The 25,308-nt window shown below is 39.7% G+C and overlaps 1 protein-coding gene and 1 long non-coding RNA gene across 5 annotated transcripts; one reads left to right on the top strand and one right to left on the bottom strand.

Moving 5' to 3' along the window:
- Positions 1-14,604: 14,604 nt before the first annotated feature.
- Positions 14,605-15,710, bottom strand: LOC148013187 (uncharacterized). Its single transcript, XM_087667855.1, has 5 exons — positions 15,593-15,710; positions 15,452-15,511; positions 15,259-15,375; positions 15,123-15,176; positions 14,605-15,036 (listed from the first exon to the last, which is right to left on the bottom strand). The coding sequence occupies exons 1-5, from the start codon at positions 15,708-15,710 to the stop codon at positions 14,717-14,719; spliced, it is 669 nt and encodes a 222-aa protein (XP_087523981.1). The 3' UTR covers positions 14,605-14,716.
- Positions 15,711-19,082: 3,372 nt separating this feature from the next.
- On the top strand, positions 19,083-24,470 carry LOC148013186 (uncharacterized). 4 transcript variants are annotated; one of them, XR_015688919.1, is made up of 4 exons: positions 19,083-19,380; positions 19,530-19,677; positions 19,804-19,889; positions 24,015-24,470. It is a non-coding gene; the product is annotated as an uncharacterized LOC148013186 (long non-coding RNA). The 4 variants fall into 4 exon arrangements; XR_015688918.1 differs by having other exon boundaries at positions 19,474-19,677; XR_015688920.1 differs by adding an exon at positions 23,704-23,927 and having other exon boundaries at positions 19,083-19,677.
- Positions 24,471-25,308: the final 838 nt, after the last annotated feature.

Below are 25,308 nucleotides of genomic sequence, written 5' to 3'. Positions count from 1 at the left end.
CGAAGACGAAACACATTGAGGTGATGAGGGGCTAAGAGGAGAGTGGTTTAAGGAGGAGCGGGTGAGAGAGGCTGAGAGGGGAGTGGTTTAAGGGAGGAGGGGCTTCCACCTAGATATGTGATGGTGATAGATGGCCATTCTTAAACCCTCCAAAGCTATTGCTTAGATCTCTAGACAACTTTATGAGCATAGGACCTCAAGAATGCTACCTAGGCGACATGGGAGATGGAAAATGCCGCCTATAACCTTGTCATGACCTTACATATTCACGAGGTCTCCAACATAATGGTCTCTAAAAATAGTTGCAACTTCTTTCTTCTTTACTTCCACATGAGAGCACTGGTTTGTTTGCCCCCTCTACCTCGTACGTCCACCACAGCCTCAAACCAATAACTCCTTGAATTGTAGCAATAACACCCTGCGGGTAGACATCTAGGGATGCTGAGGGTTCCCCCTCCCTGCCTTCTCCCTCTCCTTCTTCTCCCTCCAAAGGGGGCGGTGCCCAATCCCTGATAGTTTTTTGCATTGATGCAGGCAGCCTCAGGTGTCCCAAAGGTCTCCTCCCCTCTCATTTTTTCAGTTTACCATCTCCTTCTCTACCTCCCCTTTCCTTCTCTCCTCTCCCATTTTTGTCCTCTCATTGTCTACCTCCTCTTCCATTTTTTTCAGCCATGGAGGAAAAATGAAACTTGAAATATAGATTTTTAGTCATGGGGATGGAGTGTGGAGCTTACCCGGTGAGTTTGATGGAGAATGTTAGTCTTGTTTGAGCTTGTTGCAGGGGTTGCTCTCCTGAATCTTGCTTCTTCTTTGTGCCTTCCAACTAGCAATGGGAGAGAAGAAGAGGGAAACAAAAGAGAAAATGAAGAAGAAGAAAAAGAAGAAGGAGAAGAAGAAGAAGAAGAAGAAGAAGTAGTAGTACATAAGACAAAAAAGAAGATATGTTTAAATTAGTACAACACAACTTCCAATGGCAAGAGGTAGGTGCATGTTGAACATCCATCATAAGAGAATATTTCTCTTGAATACAAAAAAATTACTAAAATATATAAATGATGACGACACCTAACATCTGACAAAATAAAACATGCTAATAAAAATCTGTGATACATCATGACCTAATTTTTTTTATAAATACTCGCTAAATTTATTTTAAAAAAGACATGATTTTTTAACAAAAAGTATTTAACTAACTCTTGGGATTTTTCAATTTGTAGATTTTTAAAAATGATTTGGTTCATTAATGGATTGATTCGCAACTTCAACCGTCACTAAGAACTTGCCCATGGAGTAAGAGCTCATTTAATCTATATTTGGTGGGGATAACAAACTATTATTTCTACGTTCAAAGAAATTGGTAAACGATAGACATGCTATTAGATATAATATGTTTCCTCCATAGCTCCATTGTTTTTTGAGTTTCAAATTGGCTTTCGTGAGAGACGATGGCAGAAGTTACTCTTCAATGGTCAATCGACTTTCAATCACTAGAACGTATTGTGCCCCTGAGGGATGTAAAGATTCTTGCGAGCCCTTATTTTCTTCAATCACTTCTACCCCTTGACTAGAAGTTAGTAGGTTTGCATGCTATTTTCCAACTTGATGCTTATAGTGAAGAGATTGCGGTTCATGGCCAACTGGATATCAATGGTGTGGAGCAATTTTTGCTTGATTTTTCTCTTTCATGTTAGTATAAAATAGTACATTGTGATACCACTTTCACAATGGACCAAGGTGAAGGAATATAGACTATAGAAAATAGCAAACAAGCTCATTCACTTTCAGGATCTCTAGTAGACACAGATGTCATCTCAAATTTCTTTGCCAATTATAACAAATGCTTTTTGTGCACTCGTATAAACTCTGACTATTGACTTAGAGTTGGATGATGGACTTGATAGTTCTCATTTAATTCCACCAATAAAGAAAGAGATTTTACCTTGGATTGCTAACAGCCCCAGAGGAAAGAAGTTGAAGGATTTATTGCAGATGAGTGAAGGCCATTTTTTTGTTAGTGAGATTCCAAGAGAGTAAAATGGTTTTGTTGCTTTCGTTCTTCTGCCTACATATGACACATTTTCAAAAATGGATGGGATGCAGGAATAATATGATGGTTATATTTGGACAAGACCCCATCCAACTAATATCTTCCCTGATGCTACTTCAAAAATTAGCCATTGCCTTGGAGATTAGCAATGTCATCGAGTCAATTGTCCTTACTATGAGAGCAACAATCAACGTAATAAAATTTATTTTCATGGTTACCTCAACACCATAGTGAGAAAGGGGCTACTTGCAAGTAAAGAAAAACATTCAATCACCTGTCACTATTGTAGTAAAGTTGTCACTTGTTATACAACTTGTAATTGCAAAGTTTATTACATTTTGCCAAAGGACACAAGCATGGAGAGATTGATGCTTCATGTAGGCACTTACACACACAATGTGCAACTAGGGACTTCAATGACTATAATAAAAAAAGTAGATCTCTAGTTCACTCAATTTTGCAAGTGAATCGACACTGTGGTGCTAGGAAGATTCAAATGATTGTATCTTTGACAACTAATGGTTCAAAAGTGGAGGGGGAGAACAAGATCTTACAAACTTTTTGGAGGAGTTGATACCATTGGTTCAAAATCGGAGGTTAGTTTTGGTTATTCAAGTTTGCAAACTATGGTTTGTAGCATTTTGTTATTGGCTTAACAAACTTCCTTTTGTTGAGATTACAGGTTCAATAGTATTTTGATATGCCATAAGAAATAAGAAATGTGTGTTGTTGGAGATTGCTTTGATAACATTTTGGAGTTCAGAAAAATATGCATGTTTCCTTTTTTTCATGGTAGTAGATTTCTAGGGAAAGGAGGGGTGGGTGAAAAAATTTACATTTTCACGATGTCTACTAAAGGACACGGCTTTGGAGTGGAATTGGTATATCAAATGCAATGCTCAGGAAATGGAGACCTTTGCAAGTCTTGGGTTCACTTTAACTTTACACACAGAATAGATGATTGGGCAACAATGTGTTGTTATGTATATGATCCATGGTTCCTTCGGGAACCTTACTTGTTATCGATTTTCGTTAATATATTTTAGTTGTTAATCACTGTATTTTTTATTGTAGCTTGAAGGGGATCATGGTGATTGCTATTTGTGATACAAAATAAGAGGATACGCAAACACAAATTCTCTTTAAATGGAGATGCCTTAATAATGTGATGCCCAAGTGTGGACACCCTCATGCAGACTTTGTAGGTTTTATGGCTGATGAACTAGGTGCAAATTGGGTGGCGATCCACACTATTTTCAATGGGGGACTTGACAATGTGTTGGAAGGAAGAGAGTGATCATGTTTGTTTCAATGGGAACAAAGCTTACAAAAGCACACAACAAAGTACATGCCTTCAAATCTTTAGAAGCATCACTTGAATTTATGTGAGAGGTAGCACCTTTCAAAATCCATTGAAGAGGGCAAGAGGAATGCCATAGCTATACAAAATTGGTGGCAGCAAGTAGGACTACCTCTAGATAGTGCCATAGCATTGAAGAGATGGATCAAATGGTGGGAGAATAGGATAGACCATTGGGGTAGTACTACACATATAAATGTTTTTATTTATTTCTATTTGTCACATGCACATGTACTAATATCATTGGGGTGGGAATACCCAAGTACAAGAATAAAATAGACATGTAAGAGGAATTGCTGACTTTTTTTTTGGGTTGCAGGCTTCCTTGAGTCCTTGGGAGAGTGCTTGTATTCCCAACACAAATCTTTCTAAGAGTGTGCATGCAACTTGGTTGGCAGGGGAGGATGGAAAGAAGAAAATTGGTTTGTATGATGCATGCATCATTGACTTGATCAACTCATATATTCAATGTTCAAGGCAACTAGCCTTCACAACTGGAAGATACTCTAGAAGTGGTCTTGATATGGATGCTCTTATTAATAGGGTGGTTGCAAGAAACACCCTTTCACCTACATTCATAGCTCGAATAGTTCAGGGAGCAGTTCTTGGCACCCCCATGGACGGAGAGCCTTTCATTTCTGGGAACAAAGAAATAGTTCAAAGGAAAAGAAGAGCTCTAAGTGGTTGTAGCTCTCATAAACCTAGCAATCCAATGGAGTCAAGGGATAGAAAACAAAAAGGATGACTAGGCAAGATAAATTTTCAAAATGGAAATGACCAAGCTACAGAAGTAGGCTTGGACCATGAGGTGCATGCAGTGCCAATTGAAATGGATCTCCCAACTAATATTGTCTCAAAGGAGAAAATGCATATAAGTTTGTGGGCCATTCAGAGAATGCCCATTCATTGCAAACAAAAATGTTTTGGTGTTATAAATAGAAAGAAGTGTTGCAATGTGATAGAAAGTAGATCACTTGGGTTACTATGCCCTTCATTTTGGTTAGAGAGGGGAGTTCAAGGTAAGCCTATTGCACAATGGTTCTGGTTTTGCAGTCATGATGTGGAGCATACATGGGATGTTGATAAACAAGTTAAGCATGTGCCCGTGACCAAGGATTTGGTCTATTGACAAGAGTACCAATGCTTCTATAGAAGATATTTCAATTCTTATCAAAAGAGGTTTTGCATTCAAGCATGATGGCATTCCACTTACCCCCAAAAATACTACGATCCATGGGACATGACCACTTACCTCTTCAAGTGAAAAGCAAAGAAAAAAAATGGAGACATGGTATTTCTAAGGATCTAGAAAGAAAAATTGCATTGGCTGAGATATTGGATGTAGTTTTCATGGAAGAGAAAGTAGTGGTGACAAATGAGAAAGTCATATTTTATGTTATGTTAGAGCATTTGTATGAGGTGCATGTCAATCTCGAGCCCTTCTACACGAGTCCTAACTTTCAAAAGAGAGAGTTGGAAAGCAAACCCTTCCTGGGCTACAAGCACATGTATTATGTCTACATTTGTGTGCTTGGGATGGACAAAAATCAACGTATGGTGATGCATCAACCTTCCATTAAGCAAACTGATTTAAATTTTATGCTTGTCCTTCCTTGATGCATAAAATTCAAATCAAAGACTTGAGAGTTTTATTTGGGTTATTGTTCAATGAGATGGGGACCATGTACTAGTGAATGGATGATTTAAAGGGCATATGAAGAAGTGGAGGTGGATATTCATTTTGGATACATGATGTGAAGGGACCATATATTTGGTATTTTTCTTCTTGAGCATAATGAGAACTCTAGTAAAAGTAGACATTATTAATCATGGACCAGTTGTCCATTTGTGGACATGGTTGGATGAGGATCTAAAACTGGAATTATTGATCATGCTTTTTTGATTCATTGAGGGGCCGTCTATTTATAGGTTAGGGATCTCTTTATAAACTATGCTTATTTAGTATGCAAAGTAATTTTATTTTTCCTAATTTTGATGCTCCAACTTTGTTTTTGAAGATATTGACCTTTGTTGCTGCCAAGTCTACATATCGATATATATAATAGTTATATATAAGTGGCTTTCATAATTTGCCTAGATAGTTGCAAGAGAAATAAGTATCTTTTCCTATATTGAGTTCTTTTTGTGTTTTGTTTAGATTGACTCATTATTTTAGAGATTAGTTTGATTGATAAGAGTACTTTTTGAGATGTGTGGTTGAAACCCAATTTTGTTGATTTTTCTATCTTCGGTATATTTTGAGAGTTTGAAAAAAATGGTCCCTTGAATAGCTTGTTTAATACAAATTTTCAATATGGGTAACAAGATTATCCCTCATAAAGTTATAGATTTTGTGAAGAAACTCCAAGTTTTGGCAAATACATTAAAAAACTCCAAGTTTTGGAAAATTTTGTGAAAAAACTCCAAGTGGTGAAAAACAATTATCATGCAATCACAATGTTATCTCGCACTCTTTTTCTTATAATGTGGTGTTATTTTGAATTTAAATGTTTACATCTTCCAAAAAAGGGGAGACGAATCTAATTGAGAAGTCACAGTTACTACACTTAAGAGCTTTGAAACAGACTCTATAAATATAGGCCTTCTTTCCTAGACCTTTCAATGTAGTCAATACATCACACTTACATTGTTGCAGACTAAGAGGGACAAAAAAGAGACCCTTCCAAATATCTTCTTGTTCCTATGGTTCCAAACGCTCCTAATGGCTATGGCCTTGATGACATTCCAAAGAGGTGCCTTGGCTTCTTGAAGAGGCCCAAAATCACCGAAAAGGGCTCCCCTTGCATCAATTTTTGCATGCAGTCCTACCTTCTCCACCATCTACTTAAAGCCTTCCATAGCCACTTGACATCGATGCAGTCCCAAAAGAGATGTTGAGTGGATTCCTCCTCCTTTTTCTATAGCATACACATAGGTGAAACCTTGGCAAATTTAGTTATCCTTTCTCGAGTAGGAAACTTATTCATTAGGACTTTCCAAAGCACTAGATTAAGCCTTTGAGAGGGGTGCTGGTCCACAGATCCCTTGCCCTTCTTTTCCATGTCCTTAGCTTAGTTCTAGGATAATACTTCTTCCAGCATTCCCACACCTTTAACACATGTCTCACATTATAATGATTGATGTCATATCTTTTGACTGCCTCACAAAGCAATTTCCTCTTCTTAGTTTGATAGCACTTCATTAGAGCCATCGATCTGGTTCTGAAGGACCTCAACCACTCTTCTCTCTTGTTCATTAGAACCATCCCTAGCCAATTCTTTTCATTCTTATTCAATTGAATCTGTGATTACAGTCCTCCAGTGACAAGAAATAGAACTCTACTATGCTCCAATAAATACCATATTGGGGAATATGGGAATTTCCCATAAGTTTGGGACACGTGGTCAAATCTTTGAATTGGATATAATTTGAACATTATAACTCCAAATTGAGTGCTCTATAGCTCAATAGATTTCATTTTTCACGCACTTTCCAATGATAGGTCACATCATATGGTTTTGATAAACTTATGGGCATGTTATCCGGGTGCCACCTTTTTAGTATTAAAAAAATGGGAATTGGGAGATTCCCAAACTCATAATATTGTGTTCATATATCCAACCATATCCTAAGCCCTTTTCCATGCACACTCTTTGCTAGCTTAGGATTGTTTAAAATAGGTGTAAAGTCATCTTGATAAGTAGCATCTGAAAACCAGAGGGATTGTATAGCAAACTTGGATCTCCCCTCCCATTAGGGCATCCCCTCCATTTAAGCTCACATATTACGCTTTTCCAACTTCCTACTAGCCTTTGCAGGTGCTCCAATTCCCTTATCTTTATTTTCAGGCCACGTGCAAAGACAAACTGTTCCCAGCTTATGTCTTCCCATATACCAATTGGAGCTCTAGATGACTCAATCATAGCTCTTGCTATGGTGGTCTAGGGTTTTTTAAGGTACATCCTGTTGAGTAATCTCAAGGACAATCGGCGAGATTTATCCTTCAATGATTCAATGCCCAGACCACCTTCCTTCTTGTTGGCAATAAGGACATCCCAGGATATAGCATGCCATTGCTGTGTTTCACCTGCTATCCACATAAATGATCTTAGAGCTCTCTCCAATTGGATCCAACATGCTGCTGAAAATGCTAGTATGGTTACACTAAATACCACACTAGAAACCAACATTGAGTTGATGATAATCAACTTCCCTCCAAATGTATAGACTTCATGAGACCACTTATGTAGTTTGGTTTGAAACTTTCTCGCAAACCATTGCAATCGTTGGGCTTGTGTCAACCCCAGACCTAGGGGGTAGCCCAAATATTTGAAAACCTCCCCCTTTTTCAATATCTAGAATCCATAACCACCAAGCCAATCTAGGGGATCTTCCAGCCCTACATATAGTAGCTCAGTTTTTTGGCAACTAATGAGGGACCTTGATAGGTAAGAGAAGTCCTGGAACACCTCCATCAGAGTGTCTATCTGAGCTTGTTCTACAAGAACCATATTTGAATTATCATCATAAAAAATATGAGATACAAAATAATCATTTTTAGGTAACTTCACTAGCGTGAGAGTCCCCATTTGAACTAGCCAATCTAACTTGTGAAGTAGGGGGTCAATGATAATAGTGAACAGCAATGGGGCTAGTGGACAACCTTGGTGAGCTAATTTGTGAAGGTCAAATGGCTTAGACAAGGATCCATTAGCATGGACTTGAGTGGTTGCATTTGCAAACGAAGTGCAGACCATCCTAATGAAGCCATCTCCAAAGCTCATGGTTGACAAGGCAGTGGTAATAAAGTCCCAAGAGATCCTATCATAAGCTTTGTCAAAATCCATATTAATAAGAACTATTCTCTGTTCACTTGTAATGGCCCAATCAATTGCAAACATCAAGTTCATTATTGCATCATGTATTTGATGCTGAAATATGAATCCATACTATCTCGTGTGCACAATCTTTGTGAGCAAACACTTGTTCATGACAGCCAAAGCTTTAGCTAGTATCTTGTAAGATAAGTTAAGCATCTTTAAGGGTCACCATTTTGACATCTTCATTCTTTGTGGGCCTTTGGGTATTAACTTGATCAAAACTAGGTTGATTGAAGAGGGTAAAGCACCCTCTCTACACCATTGATTAATTGCTGTACCATAATCCTTGCTACAAGTATCCCACATACACTTGTATAGCTCTATTGGCAGGCCGTCTATTCCAAGTGACTTGCCATTCTTCATGCTCTTGAGGGCACATTCTAACTCATCCATAGTGAAAGGGGACTCCAACTTTGTTGATCCTTGGTGATTTTGTTTCCATACCCTTGGAAGAAGGACTACAACTTCAAATCATAGTCCCTACTTATTAAGCATATGTAGCTGCCACTCAGTTTGGATACCCAATATGAAAGGTTGACCAATAGAAGCATTATACTACTAGTTGATGAAAGTTCTACAATTGTTCTCTAGCACCCAATTATGCACACTGCATGCATAATCCTTATTGGACTTGAAGGTAAGGATTGATTCCATCTTTGATGCTACATTCAAAATATAGTGCATTGTCATAAATGTGTCCCTTCCTAACCTTATATTCAAGTCTTGCATTGCATGTCTCTTCACCAACACAATGTGATGTTGGAATACTTGTGGCGGGGTAAACCCACTATGAAGCAAGTTTGTGACCCACGTTCTTTTCTCTTTAGATAACCAAGGTGCAACAAGCAACGTTGAATCTGACAAACCTTCACAATGTATCCCATGGAAAATTTGGCCTTCCCAATCCACATGATTATGCTTCACATAATTTATTTGAGCTATATTTGGCCATAAATAGAGTCTGTACACATAGAAATGACATCTACAACCCACTAAATGTTTGCCACCTTTAACATTTGGTTGCTTTTCATGAGTGGTCACTTGCGATTTATTACGCAAGTCTATTGGTCCAAAAGCACACAAAAAACTAGGCATATGAAGCAAATGATATCTATGAGAATTAGTTTGTGCATATAAATAATCAAGCCTCTAGAAGTCAACAAGAACATGACATTTGTATACATACCATATTTGCTCTATCCATGAGAATTGAGTGGGTTGTGCTAAGATTCCTTGTTCCTGCCTCCAAGAAATTTGTCTCTTGAATTTTGTGGGTTTGCCTTTCGAATTACTTTCCCCAGAAATGAAATCGCTCACCTGATCCAGTAAATGTGTGCATATGCTTGAACATGGTATTGTCTTGTTGGATCTAATTTAATCATCCATGTTAGAGCCGATGCATTAAAAGGCCCCGAAGTTGGATAGTGTATTTTAAAAGGCACATCCATATTTGGAGGTACTTTGAGAGCTCGACTGAAATGGAAGAAAAATGTATTGCAAAACACATAATTTAGAGTCAATATCATTCATTTTAAAAAAAATTTGTACATAAATTATAAATTCATTTTCAATAATTGACCATTCTGAATAGCAATCTGGATTGAAAGACCTCTTTGCAAAAGAGCAATTAGACAAGAAGCCAGTCTATGTCTTCCTTGACAATGTCTGGGAGTGTAAGCATTTGGAGGAGCTATTGCCAAAGAAGCTCACCAATGTGCTTCCAGGTGGGAGTTGCATTGCGATCACTTCCCGCTCTCAGGAGGTGGTGAGATAGTTGGAGAACTTGTGCGAGGCTTCCTGCATTAGGAGCTAGAGTTGCTGAGGGAGGAGGATGTAGTGAAGTTGTTTTTGAAGACTGCGTCCAAGCAAGGGGAGAGCAGGCCATTGTTGAGTGATGATGTCAAGTGTATGGTGCCTTCTTCAAAGATGAGTTGGCTGCCACATCTGCAAAGGACGAGGGGGGAAGTAGTTGTCATTTGTTGCTAGAAAGCTAAAGTCAAGAGAATAAGGAGGAGAACGAGCAGGAGCGTGGAAGGGGAAGGTATGGTAGAGATCAAATCATTGTAGGCACTAGTGAGATGTGGAGCCACTAGGAACGAAGGACATGGGTTGAGTCGGTCTGAAGGAGGAAAAAGGCGATGTACCAGGAGAAGAAGGGGATGTGGAGTACGAGGGGGAAGAAGAGGAAGTTGAGGATATTAATTGCTGACATTCTGGTGCTGGAACTGTGAGGGGAGGAAAGATGAAAACACTTTTTTATCTTTCATGAGTGAGCACCGATCAGTTGGGCCCCCCCTTCCATGTCGGTCAAAGAGGAGGGCCATGCTAATATCTATCCTGAGCCGTAGCTAGTAGCCCCCCCCTTCCATGTCGATCAAAGAGGAGGGCCATGCTGATATCTATCCTGAGCCGCAGCTAGTAGGCTCGATTGTTGCTGGCTACACTCTCTTTTGCCCGTCGCGCCTGCACTTGCTCCTTGGTGACAAAATTAATGTAACACATGCAATTGACATAATTGTAAATAACCACATAAAATACAATTAACCAAACAGTTTGACGAAATGTCAACCGTCAGCCCAAAAGGGCATCATCTTCTCATGTAAAAACATACGGTGAATTAATGAAATGATATATTCGCTGGCTCTGTGTGTATTCTCTCATGAGAGAGAGCCTGTGTTCAATTACTACATGGTATCAATAACCAAGTTTTGACAACCACACAAGCATTGTGTGGTCAAATTGCTCCTATGCTTGATCACCATGGCGCAAGCATCGACATCAACACGAATCTATAAGATTGACAAACTTAGCGATTGGAATTATCACCCATGTTGCATGATGATGGAGATCATCCTACAAAAACAGGTGCTCCTCAATATTGTCGATGGAAGTACACCTTGTCCTAATCGGATAGATCCCCAATTGATTGATGAAGTCACCTTGTGGGAAGAGTGTGACTTGATCGCGTGCCTCGAATTACTTTTACATATGGATGACACCCAAAAGCAGTTTGTATGCATGCAAACTAGTGCGCATTCCATTTGGACCCAACTTCATGATACCTATGAACCAAAATTAGTTGGCAGTCAGGTACATCACCTCAAAACATTGATTAATTTAATTATGCAAGAAGATCAACAAGTAGACAAATTCTTACAAACTTGGCGCCTCAAAATGGATGATGTCTTACTCTAGGGGTTGGAGCTACCACCCAGCCAACATAGAGTTAACCGATGGCAAAGTTGTCCTTATTGGGGACGTTTATTATGTTCCAAATTTAGCAAAAAACCTTCTTTCCGCTGGTAGCTGCTGCGCCTATCTCTGCCGCCCGCCAATCTCTTGCGAGCTCTGGACTGTGAAGGCCGGCTGAGGATAAATATCAGTATGGGCCCCCCTCTTTGATCGACGTGGAAGGGGGGCCCTGCTGATCAGCGCTCGCTCAGGGCCCGCTGAGGAAAGATGAAAAAATGTTTTCATCTTTCCTCTGTGCCCCCACGGCCCCACCCCTCGCATTTCATCTTCCAGCACATGCGCCGGCTGAGCAGTTAATACCCACAGGTCCTCTTCTTCTCCCTCGTACTCCTAAATGAATCTTTTTTTCAGGGTGTTATTTCACGATGAGAAAAACTAGCATGTTTTTTTGAGCTATGAATTTGGCACACAATCTAAATATTTCCTATGTTTTCTCTATACTGAAGCCATATTGGCTTTCTTAGGTTTTCTCTATACTAAAGCTATAGCAACAATTATCAAGAGCTACATTTTGAAAATCTGGCAAAGAAGAAACAAGATACAATTGTAACTAGCCATTGTAACTAACAATATAGCAACAATACTACTAATAATATTTTTGACCAATACTTTGGACAACGTAATAAGATTATAGATAATGCAATAAGACATTGTTTAGTAGAGAAGGATAGCTATGGCTACCAAGTACAAGTGATAGGCTAATCCCCAAACCCAAAACTAAAACTACGAAGCTCAACCAACTCTAATACATAAACGCAGACAATATTAAGAGTGTGGGACACACATGCCACCAATCTATACTCTCAATAGAATATATCTATTGTCTTTCAATATCTACACTACCACTCGCACAATCCTCCTCTTTGGCCACATTGAATAATATTATGCCTCTTTAGGCTACATAAATCCCAAGAAATCCTTTGGTAGATAGATGCTACATGACATGGAGAATATCTCTTCTTCACAATTTACCTTAAAATAAGGGTAAGCAGTAAGATGGAGTCCAATGTACATCATGGAATTGTTAATATGGGATATCTACATGGAATTGTTAATATGGAATTGTTAATATGTTACTAAGTATATCTACATGGAAAATTTCCACTGGTTAATGAAGTATACATGATAAAAATTGTAGAGTTGAAAAATAAAACTTCCCAAGATTGAGTTATGGAAATGTTTACGGCCAGTTGCACATGCAACCATGTTCTTATGTGGCAACATTCTATCATCCCTCTTCGTGTTTACACCATTGATGGTAGGTAAAGAATATGTTCACCTTATTGTCTACATTACCTTAACCATGGATGGTAGTTCAATTCTGATCTTGCTTGCCAAGATGTTAATCATATTGTCTTCATTGTCACACATGTTTCTCATTCTCCCTTTTTCCCCATGGAAGGTTGCCTCTTTGGGTTTCATTTGATTAAATGCTACTCCACGTTGGTTGATGTTTGATATTCCACAAAAAATAGATAATTTTTTGTGTATACTTGGAGATTTTATTTCATTTATGATGTCATTCTACTACAATATACATTATACTTGTTTATTCTACAAATATTCCCATCACATAACTTGTCAATGACTTTGGAGAAATTTAGCTCAAATATGTGTTCTTTACAGAATATGCTATCATGGCTCATAAGGCCTACTAAAACTACAACAGTAGTAGTAGAAAGTTGGACATACATTGTCCATACAAAGATTCATGGAGCGAGATTTCTGGGTACAGAAAGCAGGACATACATTGCCCAATGTTCGGAAGGATGTTGTAGCTGCTAGTTTGGATTGGAATGTGTAGTTGGGGAGATGAGACTTAACTAGTCCCAAAATGATTGGATGCATTAGCATTAAGGCAAGCAATAATCTACTTGTGGTGTGGGTACCCACTTTAAGACAAGTATGACTTTTCTATCCTAGGATGTGGATGCAAAATGGAGGTTACTTTGCAAAATGTAGTGTGGATGCAAATAACTCTGCAAAATGGAGGCTTGGGGCATCAGACTATGGGCAAGATGCTTTTGCTGTGTTGATTGCATATTTTGAAATACCCTTAATTAGCTATGGGCAACATTGCCCTTCTATCTATATCATAAAGGAACCTAGTTTGACTTTGGCACATGGAAATTAGAGATCTAGGTATAGGAAGGAGAGATAAGGTGCAAACTTGGCAAAAGAAGAGGTATATCCCTACTCTAGAACCACAATGCTATGTGGAAAGTAGAGATCAATTGGCATTATGTGGAAAGTTTTTTGAATAAATGGAAATGGTGTTAACAACTATTTTATGGTATTATGCCTTTCACTGATTATCCTTTTGATGAGGCATGATGTCCATTTGGAATTGGTATGTTTGAGAGAAAAAAACATACAAGTTAGTCTTTAAGAACTTATTCAATAAATTCACGTTTGATGTGGATGTAGAATGTTATTTGAAAGCCATCTTAATATATACTCTAACTATAAAGAAAGCTATGTAGGATGTAAAAAGTGGTGAAAAACAATTATCATGCAATCACAATGTTATCTCCCACTCTTTTTGAACAAACCTTCTCTCAATTAATTATGAGCAACAATCAAGCATCTAAGTGTGCGAAATAGTAAAGCATTAATAATCTTCTTGCCAATGTGGAAAATGGTGTCACATCTTTTGGTTGTGGTTGTTGTGGTTTTATAGAGATTTCTCTCTCAATGAATAGCTTGACTCATTGGATAGAATTATTGAATCCATCATTGATCCTTTGCAAGGGAGTTGAGGGACATGGTCTTGTCCTTGCAAGCTAGACTTTATGTGGGCATATATCAGTCAACGCAACAAATACCCTATCTAAAAACAAGGAGTTGAAAATGCATTGCCAAAGAAGATAGTTTGCAATACTATATCAAATCCTCCATCTCACAAGTGGCCCATCTAAGTATTAAGTCAAAAGTGGCATTTCTAAGTATTTCATATAAGTTACTTTTACAATGAAAACACTATTGAAAAGAAGAATGCACCAACAATCACAAAATGTTGTATCATTTCCAAGAAGATAGTTTGCAGTGTTGTATCAAACCCTCCATCTCACAACTATTGTTCCACGTACTTCATATAATTTGCTATCACAATGAAAAAAAATAGAGAACAACAATCCAAAATCAATCACAAAATGGGTAGTGTTAGTGAGGCTCTTTTCAATTTGTATCAGGCACAACATTTGCCTCAGAAGTTGCGTCTGAATCAAGGCGTGCTTGCATAGACACCCTCTTATGCTTTGGAGGAATTGGAAATGGTGTGACATCTTTGGGTTGTGGTTGTCGTGGTCTTTTGGAGAGCTGTCTCTCAATGAATGGCTTCGCACGTTGGATAGAATTACTAAATCCATCATTGATCCTTTGCAAGGGAGCTGAGGGATAGGGTATTTGTCCTTGCAAGCTAGACTTGATTTGTTTCAAGGAGGCAAGCAAATGACTACTCAAGCGCTCAAGATGCATTGCTAATTCAGGATCTTTCTCTATCATAAAGAGAACATCTTTAGTATATGTTTTGATACTTCAAATATAAGAAATCAAGGTGTATTCTATTGTAACTATATTTTACCTGCTAAAGCCATTGCTTCACAAAACTTTTCTTTGGCACCTTGCAATGCTTGGCCTGCAAATTGAGATAGATATGATATACATATATATCTAGAAAATAGCAAATACCATACATACGAAAGGTTTGATTGACTTACCATGTTCTTGTATATCACTATAAGTGCCGTCTAGCGTATCTGCATCATTCTGTATAGGTGTAAGACTACTCTCAATAGTGTTGGTAGGTTGTTCCATATTCATACTTAGAGAAGATCCTATTTGATAAGAATTGATATTAGCATTGAATAAATGTATTCACAAAAGATGGCTCACAAAAATAAGTCCATGTACCTTCAAAATTCTTGTAATATATATCCATGCTCTTCGACACAATGGTGTCAAAATCAAAACCTGACAATATTAAGACCTTAATTTGATGTTTGCATATATTTCCTCGCATGGCCCAATCACAGTTGCAACATGCCCACTCACAATGTGCATTGTGTATTGTATACCAGAGCTTTGCATTGCTCATGCTCTTAACCTTTGCAAGACTATGATCATCTCCAATAAATTTGACAAATTGATCTGGAATGTCTCTTGCACGCATAAGAGATGACAATACAATCTTTTGAACATTGAAGTTTTGTCTAAAGCCTGCCTCTTTCATAGCCTCTAGATACCAATAATATGGATGGCAAAATGTGAGGAGCTTGTGGATTAGCCAATCTGCTCTACGGCCATGAATAGTGCGCCTTCCAATCAAGAATCGAGACTTCAACAATCCATGGTAAGATTCAATCGATCCATTTGTATCTTGGTTGGCATGTGGAAGTATTCGTGTGGCTCTAACCCACATTCCTATAATATAAAATAACTTACAATATCAACATTCATGTGAATTCAAGAATAGATGAATTTATAAATTAGAAATCCTTACCTAGTTTGGGAACCCAATTTTCCTTGAAGTATGTGAGGAAGTTTTTCTCACTAGCATAAGTTTCGAAGAATTGATCAATAAGAGATGTAGCATCCTCCTTTCTTTTGGCCGCGCTACTCAATCCTCTACACTTCATGTTCATAATGTGACCAAGGTCTCTAAACATATTGGCCCGTACTTGATGATCTGCAACTTTCTTTATCAAATTCTTCAACCAACATCTTCTAACATGCCATATACAAAGATATATAGGAGATCCAAAAATAGCCCTACAATTTAACCAATGATTCATTGAGTGAGATTCAATTGTACATTGAAAATAAGCATTACAAATATTCCCATGCTATTTTTAGTTAATATAGGGAGAAGCATGCATACTGTATGGCATTAATTTCTGCTTGTGCATCGTCTACCATCCACGCACTTGCCTCCCAAGAAGAATTAAAATCCAATATGCGATTTCGAAATGCTTTTAGCCAAGTGATCAAGCAGGTAGTGTCCATTGAGGAGGCAATGATCCATGCTATTGGCACCCCATTTCTATGTGCATCAAATACAAGTATAGAATATAGCGAGAACTACATTCAAACATGCACCAGATCAAACATAAAATAGGAGGGTGAAAACAAAGATGCATTAAAAAAACACTCTAAAAATACCTTGTATTTGCAAATATATAAGTGAAAAAGATATAAACTTCTTACCTTGTATTTATTGGTACCGAATGTAGCATCCATAGCAAGTATACCATCCTTTCCATACTTATTAAGCATATGTAGCTGGCACTCTGTTTGGATACCCAGGATGAAAGGTTGACCAATAGAAGCATTATACTGCTGGTAGATGAAAGTTCTACAATTGTTCTCTAGCACCCAATTATGCACACTGCATGCATCATCCTTATTGGACTTGAAGGTAAGGATTGATTCCATCTTTGAGGCTATATTCAAAATATCCCGCATTGTCATAAATGCATCCCTTCCTAACTTTATATTCAAGTCTTGCATTGCATGTCTCTCCACCAATGCAATATGCTGTTGGAATACTTGTAGTGGGGTAAACCCACTATGAAGCAAGTTTTTGACCCATGTTCTTTTCTCTTCAGATAACCAAGGTGCAACAAGCAACCTTGAATCAGACAAACCTTCACAATGTATCCCATGGCAAATATGGCCTTCCCAATCCACATGATTATGCTCCACATAATTTATTCGAGCTATATTTGGCCATAAATAGAGTCTATACACATAGAAATGACATCTACAACCCAATAAATGTTTGCCACCTTTAGCATTTGGTCGCTTTTCATGAGCGGTCACATGTGGTTTACTGCGCAAGTCTTTTGGTCCAAAAGCACACCAAAAACTAGGCATATGAAGCAAATGATATCTATGAGAATCAGTTTGTACATATGAATAATCAAGCCTCTAGAAGTCAACAAGAACATGACATTTGTATACATACCATATTTGCTCTATCCATGAGAATTCAGTGAGTTGTGCTAAGGTTCCTTGTTCCCGCCTCCGAGAAATTTGTCTCTTGAAGTTTGTGGGTGTGCTTTCTGAACTACTTTCCCCAGAAATGAAATCGCTCACCCGATCCCAGTAAATGTGTGCATATGCTTGAACATGGTATTGTCTTGTTGGATCTAATTTGATCATCCATGTTAGAGCCGATGCATTAAAAGGCCCCGAAGTTGGACATTGTATTTTAAAAGGTACATCCATATTTAGAAGTACTTAGAGAGCAGAACTGAAATGGAAGGAAAATGTATTGCAAAACACAATAGAGTCAATATCATTCCTTTTTAAAAAAAATTGTACATAAATTATAAATTCATTTTCAGTAATTGACCTATATCTGTCCTGGTTTTGAGTTGAAGGTTGTCTGTGAAGAGCGGAGCTATCGAAGCCACGGAGAATAGCAAGTAGGCGGTTGCGGGACGGATCAACCTTGAGGGCCCTGTGGGTGGTTCTGAACCGCTGTCTTCTCTGGCGACGACGCTGGAAAAGGGTTTGCAAAAACTCAGTGCGCCAGTCGCCAGCTTGTAGGACAGAGGGGAGGTCAGCTGGGGTGAGGGGGGGCAGGCCGGGGATGAATAAGATGAGAGCGTCGGGAGGAGGGGGGTGAAGTCGGAGCGAGCTGGACTTCAGACAGTGGAAGGGGAAAACAAAGCAATGATGAATGCAGCTCAATCGGGCGGCGCTCGCCTACGTAATTATTATAATATGTACTGGAATATCCAAAGGCCTGGCGCAACGCATGGCAACGAACCTCATGTGAGATCCGAGTGTGTGTGTGTGTGTGTACCGAGCTGCCATTTTATGGCGCCCAAGTTGCTTAATTTCTGGCAGCTTATTCTGCTGTTGCATGTTCTGATCCTACCGTACTGCTCCACGTCAGCCTTCTCCCGCGGCTTCCACGACGTGGGACGGGAGCTCACCTATGAGGACAGCTTGGAGCTCCAAGAGTTTCAGCGGGTCCACCTGTCGCAGTTTTACAGCGGCAGGAGCAGCAGCGTCGCCACTGCGAGTACAGCAGCTACATCGAAGTGATAGGCGGGATCAACAGTTTATTAGGGCGCTGGGCGGCGGATGAGTTGGAGCTGGACGATGATATTGACATTGATCAGTGCCAGTGTCATGTCAGTGCTATGCTGCAGGAGGTAGAGATGGAGGTGACGATGAAAGCCGACGACGAAGGAGCTGAAAGAAGACGGGAGGGAGAAGTTGAAGACGACAAAGTCGAAGCTCTGCAATCCGACGGAGGGTGAAGGTGAGAATGAAGCACGAGAACGAAGAAGCAAATGGTGAAGGTCGTTAGAGCCGGCGCATGTGCTGGAAGATGAAATGCGAGGGGTGGGGCCGTGGGGGCACAGAGGAAAGATGAAAACATTTTTTCATCTTTCCTCAGCGGGCCCTGAGCGGGCGCTGATCAGCAGGGCCCCGCTTCCACGTCGATCAAAGAGGGGGGCCCATACTGATATTTATCCTCAGCCTGCGGTGATCTCTCTTGCACCGCTCTGATCTCCCTCACAAGCACGCAATGTTTTCTCTTACAGCCAGAGCTCTCTCTCTCTCTCTCTCGGTCCGCCGGAGTGTGAAGGTGAGGGGGCGAGACAGGAAAGACACAAAGAAATTTGGACAGCCCGGAGACAGAGAACCTCGCAAGAGATGGTGGGCACCAGAGATAGTGAGATAGAGAACCTCGCAAGAGCCATCAGACTCTCTCTCTCTCTCTCTCTCTCTCTCTCTCTCTCTCTCTCTCTCTCCAGATCAACCTTTAGACAGCGGTTGCGGGCCAAGGGCGTAGCAGCTAGACGGGAGGAGCACGCGTCACGGTCTCTCCCCCTGGCCATCACCGCATGCCTGCTTGTCATATGGCGGTTACAATTTAACATTGTAGCTTGTTTGTTTGTTTTCGTTGCTCTCAGTTAAATCACACTTCCTTCGATTACTGCAAGGAGAGACTTGTGTGTTTCCCAAACAGACCACGGTGTCATGCATGGCAGAGCAAGCGCATGCGGCAAAAGAATATCATGTGTGGGCAAGGCGGCTTCCAAATTGGATGTGCCACCCTGATCATGGCAAGGCCGCTGTAGATGTGGACGATGCACGCTCGCTTCCTTCCTCTCTGCGTATGTCGCTGCCTTGACACATCTACTGTTGCTACGTCTTTCTTGCTCTCGTGCCGTGTTTCCTTTGGCTTGCCAAATTTCCACAGTACCCTGGCTAACTTACATTGTCTCTTGTTGCCGTCACAGGGTCGTTGCTACCTCCGTTTGGATCTCCGCCAGCAGGGTTTCGTGTTGTGGCTACATCAAATTGGTGTCACATCTTTGCAAACCGAGTATGACAAAACTCTCTCTCTCTCTCTCTCTCATAATCGAATGACGCTGCTTGCATATTGTGTCTGTCTGTGTCATAATCTAAATTGAAAGCTTGCATGCCATCGATTTCACCAAACGGTTACACTGCAGTATTGAGGAGAGTGCTCCTTTGCTTGCTTGCATAAGGTCTCTCTCTCGCTCTAATGAAGAGTATGGTCATTCTGCATATGTAGAGACAATGATTATGGTGACTTGAGGGAGCTATTGTTATGCTCCTCATGTGATTGTGCATGAATTACTTTGGTTTTGAAAGTAGACATTGCTTAAGGTGTAGGTACCATCCATGTCTAAAATAAGTGGTTTGGATGGTCTACTTTGTACCATCCATGCTGGAAAAAAGTGAATGAAATATGCAAGAAAATCCTTGACTATGACAGTTTCACCACAAGTCATGCACTACAACAAAAAGGCATCTTAGACGCGCTCTTAGATGCGATTTTTGAATTGAGAGAAAATCTTACGGGCATGTCTAAAAGCCCGTCTAAATGCGAGTGTACCATTTTGCGTCTATAGTCGCGTGTATAAGGAAATCCATGCGCACCAATAGACGCACTTTAGACACGCACATACACGCATAAATAAATGCGCACACAAAAACTAAAATTATCATTTATTTAATTTTTTTTGTGCGTCTACAAGTGCATCTATATGGAAGATTAGACGGGCACATAGACACGTGCAAAGATGCGCTTTTATATGCACTAGTAGACGTGATCGCAAAATCAAAAATCTCATTTTAAAAAATATATATTTAATTTCTTTTTATTAATTTGAATTATATAGTGCGTCTATGGGTACGTGTACTCTGCATTCTAGACGCGAGTATAGATACACATTTTCTGCAATTTAGACGTGGAAGTAGACACGAAGCACAGAATTGGAAAAAAAAATCAGATCTCTGGTTTTTTTCCCCCCTCCCAAAAATCAAATTGTGCATTTGGAAAAAACACAATGGATCTGAAGGCATGAGAATTGAAAATAAAAATTCATGTATTTATTATATATAAAACACATTTACATGGGGAGTTTAAGTACTTGCGACCTAAAGCGTGGCCGCAAGCAGTAGGCTCAAAGATGGATAATAGAAAAACAAGGAAACAAGGCCATAGAGGAGGCATGGTACTCCTCTACCAATTTGAAGAAGAAACATCTTCGCTAGCACCACCATCACTACTGCGTCGCTATCCCCCTCCTCGCTATGCTCCACATTGGGGTTTGCCTACACACACAAAATATCAAGGTTGCTTACGTACAATTGCAAAGAAAAAGTTATAATTAGCCATACTTTTAATAGAAAAGTAAGAAAAACATACGTCCTTTGGCTGTTGAATCCTCATAGCTCGGTTGTATTGCTTCTCAGTGATGAGACCCTCCTCATAGAAGTAAAGCCATGTGGCTGCGCGGTTATGGCCTTGATAGTAACCTACCTCTCTAAGAGTACGCATTCTACCAACGATAGTAGTATGCAAAACAATTATGATATACAAACAATTATGAGACACAATGTATTAGAACAAATTATATAAAGAATTAAAAAAAATATAAATGTTAAAAAACTAGAAATCAAAATATACTTACAAACTTTGCTTCCCACGACTCTTTGCCACCCGATCCGTAATGCAACGATCCCATAGTTTCCATTTGGATGCGTTGCGCCTCTGCGTGCTGGCGACTCTTCACTTTCTCTGCTGATTTATTCTTGGCTTTCTTCCACTCTATGTGGTGGCACATAGGTGGGTGGCTATAGGCTCCACGCCCCTCCTCTTGTCTCTGCAGTGACTCCCTGGCGCGTGTCATGAGGTGGGATATATCTTTTGTTGTGAAGCAAATCCCTCACTTTTGTGCGTCCCCAATCATCCGAGAATCGTTGACCCTTAGGATTTGGGTACCTTCTATGGACTGCTTGCTCTCAGCATCTCCTGTCACAAGCCGCTTTTCTGATTCTTGAAGTAAATGAAAAAATCTTTATACGTCGCATGTACGACGCTCCTCATGTACGCCATTACATCCCTTCCTTCATCATCATGGAAGATGCCACCAGTATCTGTAACTCTATAGTACTGGCATACAGGCTCCTCTACGTGATCTTCTGGTGAGGGTGATCGCTTGCCACCTCCTAGGCAATCCCCACACAAGCCTCGTCCTCCTCCTCGACTCTCCCTTCTCCCTCTCTGTCGACTACCCTCTACCTCGCTGGATGCACGTGTTTTTGTAAATGTATGTGCGTCGGTTGACACTTGTGCTTCAGCCGATGCATGTATAGGTGCTGCACGTGGAGTACCTGCAATCGGGGTTTGGACATTTGGTGTTTGGGAAGCAGTGCCAGGCAAAGACGTCAGAGGCGTTCTAGACATGACACTGAACACATCGTCTGCTGTGGGAGAGCGGCCAAGGTGTCTAGTCATCTCTCCTATGAAGTCTTCCTCACTAGAAAAACCTCCAAAAAAAGCATTGATCCCTCTACTGAACTGTGCAAAAGTATCATTCATGCGCTCCAAATTTGGGTCATTGCTAGATGAACCAGGATACGACATCTGCAAACAAAACATATGAATAAGATAAATTTGCTAAACTGCAATATTGTGTAAACTGTACTATTGTGTAACATGTTTGTACAATTCTAAAAATAAAAGCTTGTCTTTTTTATCAAACCTGATGCGTGTATATTCGCCTGAGATGCAGAATAGACACGCTCTCAGACGCTTCCCCGAAGTCAAAGCCTTTGTTTTCTGAGCAAAACGCGTGTATTCTCACGTCTAATATGTAGAATAGACGCGCTCAGAGACGCGGCACCACCATGGAAAAAACAAAAGCTTTTTTTTGAGCATGGCGCGTGTGTACTCGCGTCTATCATTCAGAATAGACGCGCTTAGAAATGCGCCTGCAGACGCGATAACAGAAAACACAACTGCGTGTCTATATCTACGTCTACTTTGGAAACTACACACACTCTCAGACGCGCTAAGTCGGCCGTTCTCAGACTAACAACCGCCATGATTTTTTTGTGATATAAAAGCTTCAAATTCATAGAAAGAAAGATCCTAATACACACACAAAGAGAGAGAGAGAGAGAGAGAGAGAGAGAGAGAGAGAGAGAGAGAGAGAGAGAGAGAGAGAGAGAGAGAGAGAGAGAGAGAGAGGACTCACCTTGGGTCTTTGGTGTGGACGGGTGGTGGTGCTGGTTCCTTCCCCTTTTTCCTCTCCTTGGTGAGTTGTTCTCCCTTGATGCTTGCTGCTTGCTGCTTGCTGTCTTCTCTCTTTGCCTCTTGTTCCTCTTGTTCTCCTCTCTTTTTTTCTCTCTTTCTTCCTCTCCTTGGCTTTCTTCTCTTTAGCTATATTCTTTTCCTTCTTGTCTCTTTGAAGTGAAAGAAGAGGTGAGTCATGAGGAGACTAGTGGAGGTAGACTGCATGTCGACTGAACTCGACAGAACGCACAAAAAACGTAGGAAAGGCGCAATTTGAAAAGAAATCGCTTGTATCTTTTGAATTTTGACATTTGCGTCTATTTCTGCGTGTATATGCGCGTCTAATTTACGTAAACGCGCTAATAGATGCGCAGATAGACGCAGGCATAGGCACGCATTTAGCGCGCTTGCGTTTTTATCATAATTTTTTGTATTTAAGATAAGTTTTGATAGCAAGTTTTTATCATAAGTTTTTATGTATTTATGATAAGTTTTGTGTATTTAAAATTGAATATCTTAGAATAATTAATACGCCTTGAAGTTTTTATGTAAATATATTAATAACAAATTTGATGTTGTCATGAATTAGGTTTAATCATGTCGTCATCATCACCTAGTATGGTGCATGCTGATGAGTCAACGAGCACATCCTCAAGTGAGGATAAAACATTACATCTTCATAATTGAGATGCATGGCCACGATGAAAAATTAAATGCATATGTGATCATTATCAAGGGTGTATTTTTCGAGCAAGTCGAGTTGCAATGTCACACCTCAGTATGTATGAAGAATGGAACCGAGAAAAATCACCGGTATTCATTGTTTTTAACACTAAGATTGCTAGTCTATGTTTGAAATATATATTAATGTACATGTAACTCCCTTTTGTGGTTGAGCAGGATGCAGTGCCACATCCTTAGATGCTCCCTCCCGAGCATCGAGAGGCTGCAAAACATTGACGCGAGGAGATAGAGTCTTCAAGAAGAGTGGAGATTAACAACCATGATAGTAGCCCTCATGAAATGCCCCATCAAGTTGTAGAGGATGAGATTTTGGACAACATGGTATACGATCTATTTTCGCAACTGGTTCGGGGAGAAGGTCACTCGACAAAGCTAGATGACCCACTATACGTAGCGTCATCTACTCCGTTGTATGAAGGTTGTACGTACTCCGTTCTTCGTACGTCCATCGAGATACTTAACTTGCAAACAATTTATGGATGGAGTAATGTCGGTTTGAATGTGTTATTGAAGTAGGTATCAATTTAGTTTGGCTTATGAATCATAATATTAATTGTTCTATTTTAAAATCAGACACAAATATATATTGGTGGTTTTTTAGCTCACTTTTAAAAATATATGTAGGTTATTATCACAAATGCTTCCAAAAGAAAACAAATTGCCAACTACAAGAGAGTAAGCAAGACATTACTTGACATCTCTGGGAGGCCTCGATTATGTCAAGATCCATGCATGTGTCAATGATTGTCTTATTTCGTGGGATTCATGAGTTTGCACAAGAGTGTCCTGTTTGTAGTGAATCAAGATACAAAGTGGAGATGAAGTCAACGGATGTGCCTCATAAGGTTTTGTAACATTTTTTGATTATTCAACATATTCAACTTATGTTCAAGTGTAAGTCTATTGGAAAGCTCATGTCATGGCATGCTAGTCATCGTTCAAGTGATGGAAAATAGAGGATCCTTCAAGTGATGGAAAATAGAGGATCCATGTAGACAAACCGGCATGGCAACTTATAGATAATTTGTGGCCCGTTTTTAAAGAAGAGCCAAGAAATTTGAGATTTGGTTTAGGTATGGATGGAATCAATCCATTTGGCATCAAAAGCACATCATACAGTGTATGGCTAGTGGTATTGGTGAACTATAATATTCCTCCATCCAAGGCAATTAAAAAGGAATATGTGATGTTGTCGCTTCTGATTCTTGGAAAGCACAAGGTAAAAAACATGGACATTTACTTAGAGCCTTTGATTGAAGAGTTAGAAATGTTATGGGAAGGTATTGAGGTGCAAGATACAAGCGCATCTGCATCCTCTAGAGATTTCACTTTGAAGGCCATGTTATTGTGGACCATGCATGACTTTTCAGGATATGGAGAGTGTTCAGGTACATGTATATGGGTGACACTATATAATGAAGCAAAGGCAAGAAGAAAAAGTGAAAGATAA

This window comes from Lygodium microphyllum, chromosome 26 (assembly GCF_053477565.2).
Source record: "Lygodium microphyllum isolate KBCC chromosome 26, Lygodium_microphyllum_v1.1.10, whole genome shotgun sequence".
NCBI lineage: Eukaryota > Viridiplantae > Streptophyta > Polypodiopsida > Schizaeales > Lygodiaceae > Lygodium > Lygodium microphyllum.
This window is presented reverse-complemented; position numbering and strand designations above follow the sequence as displayed.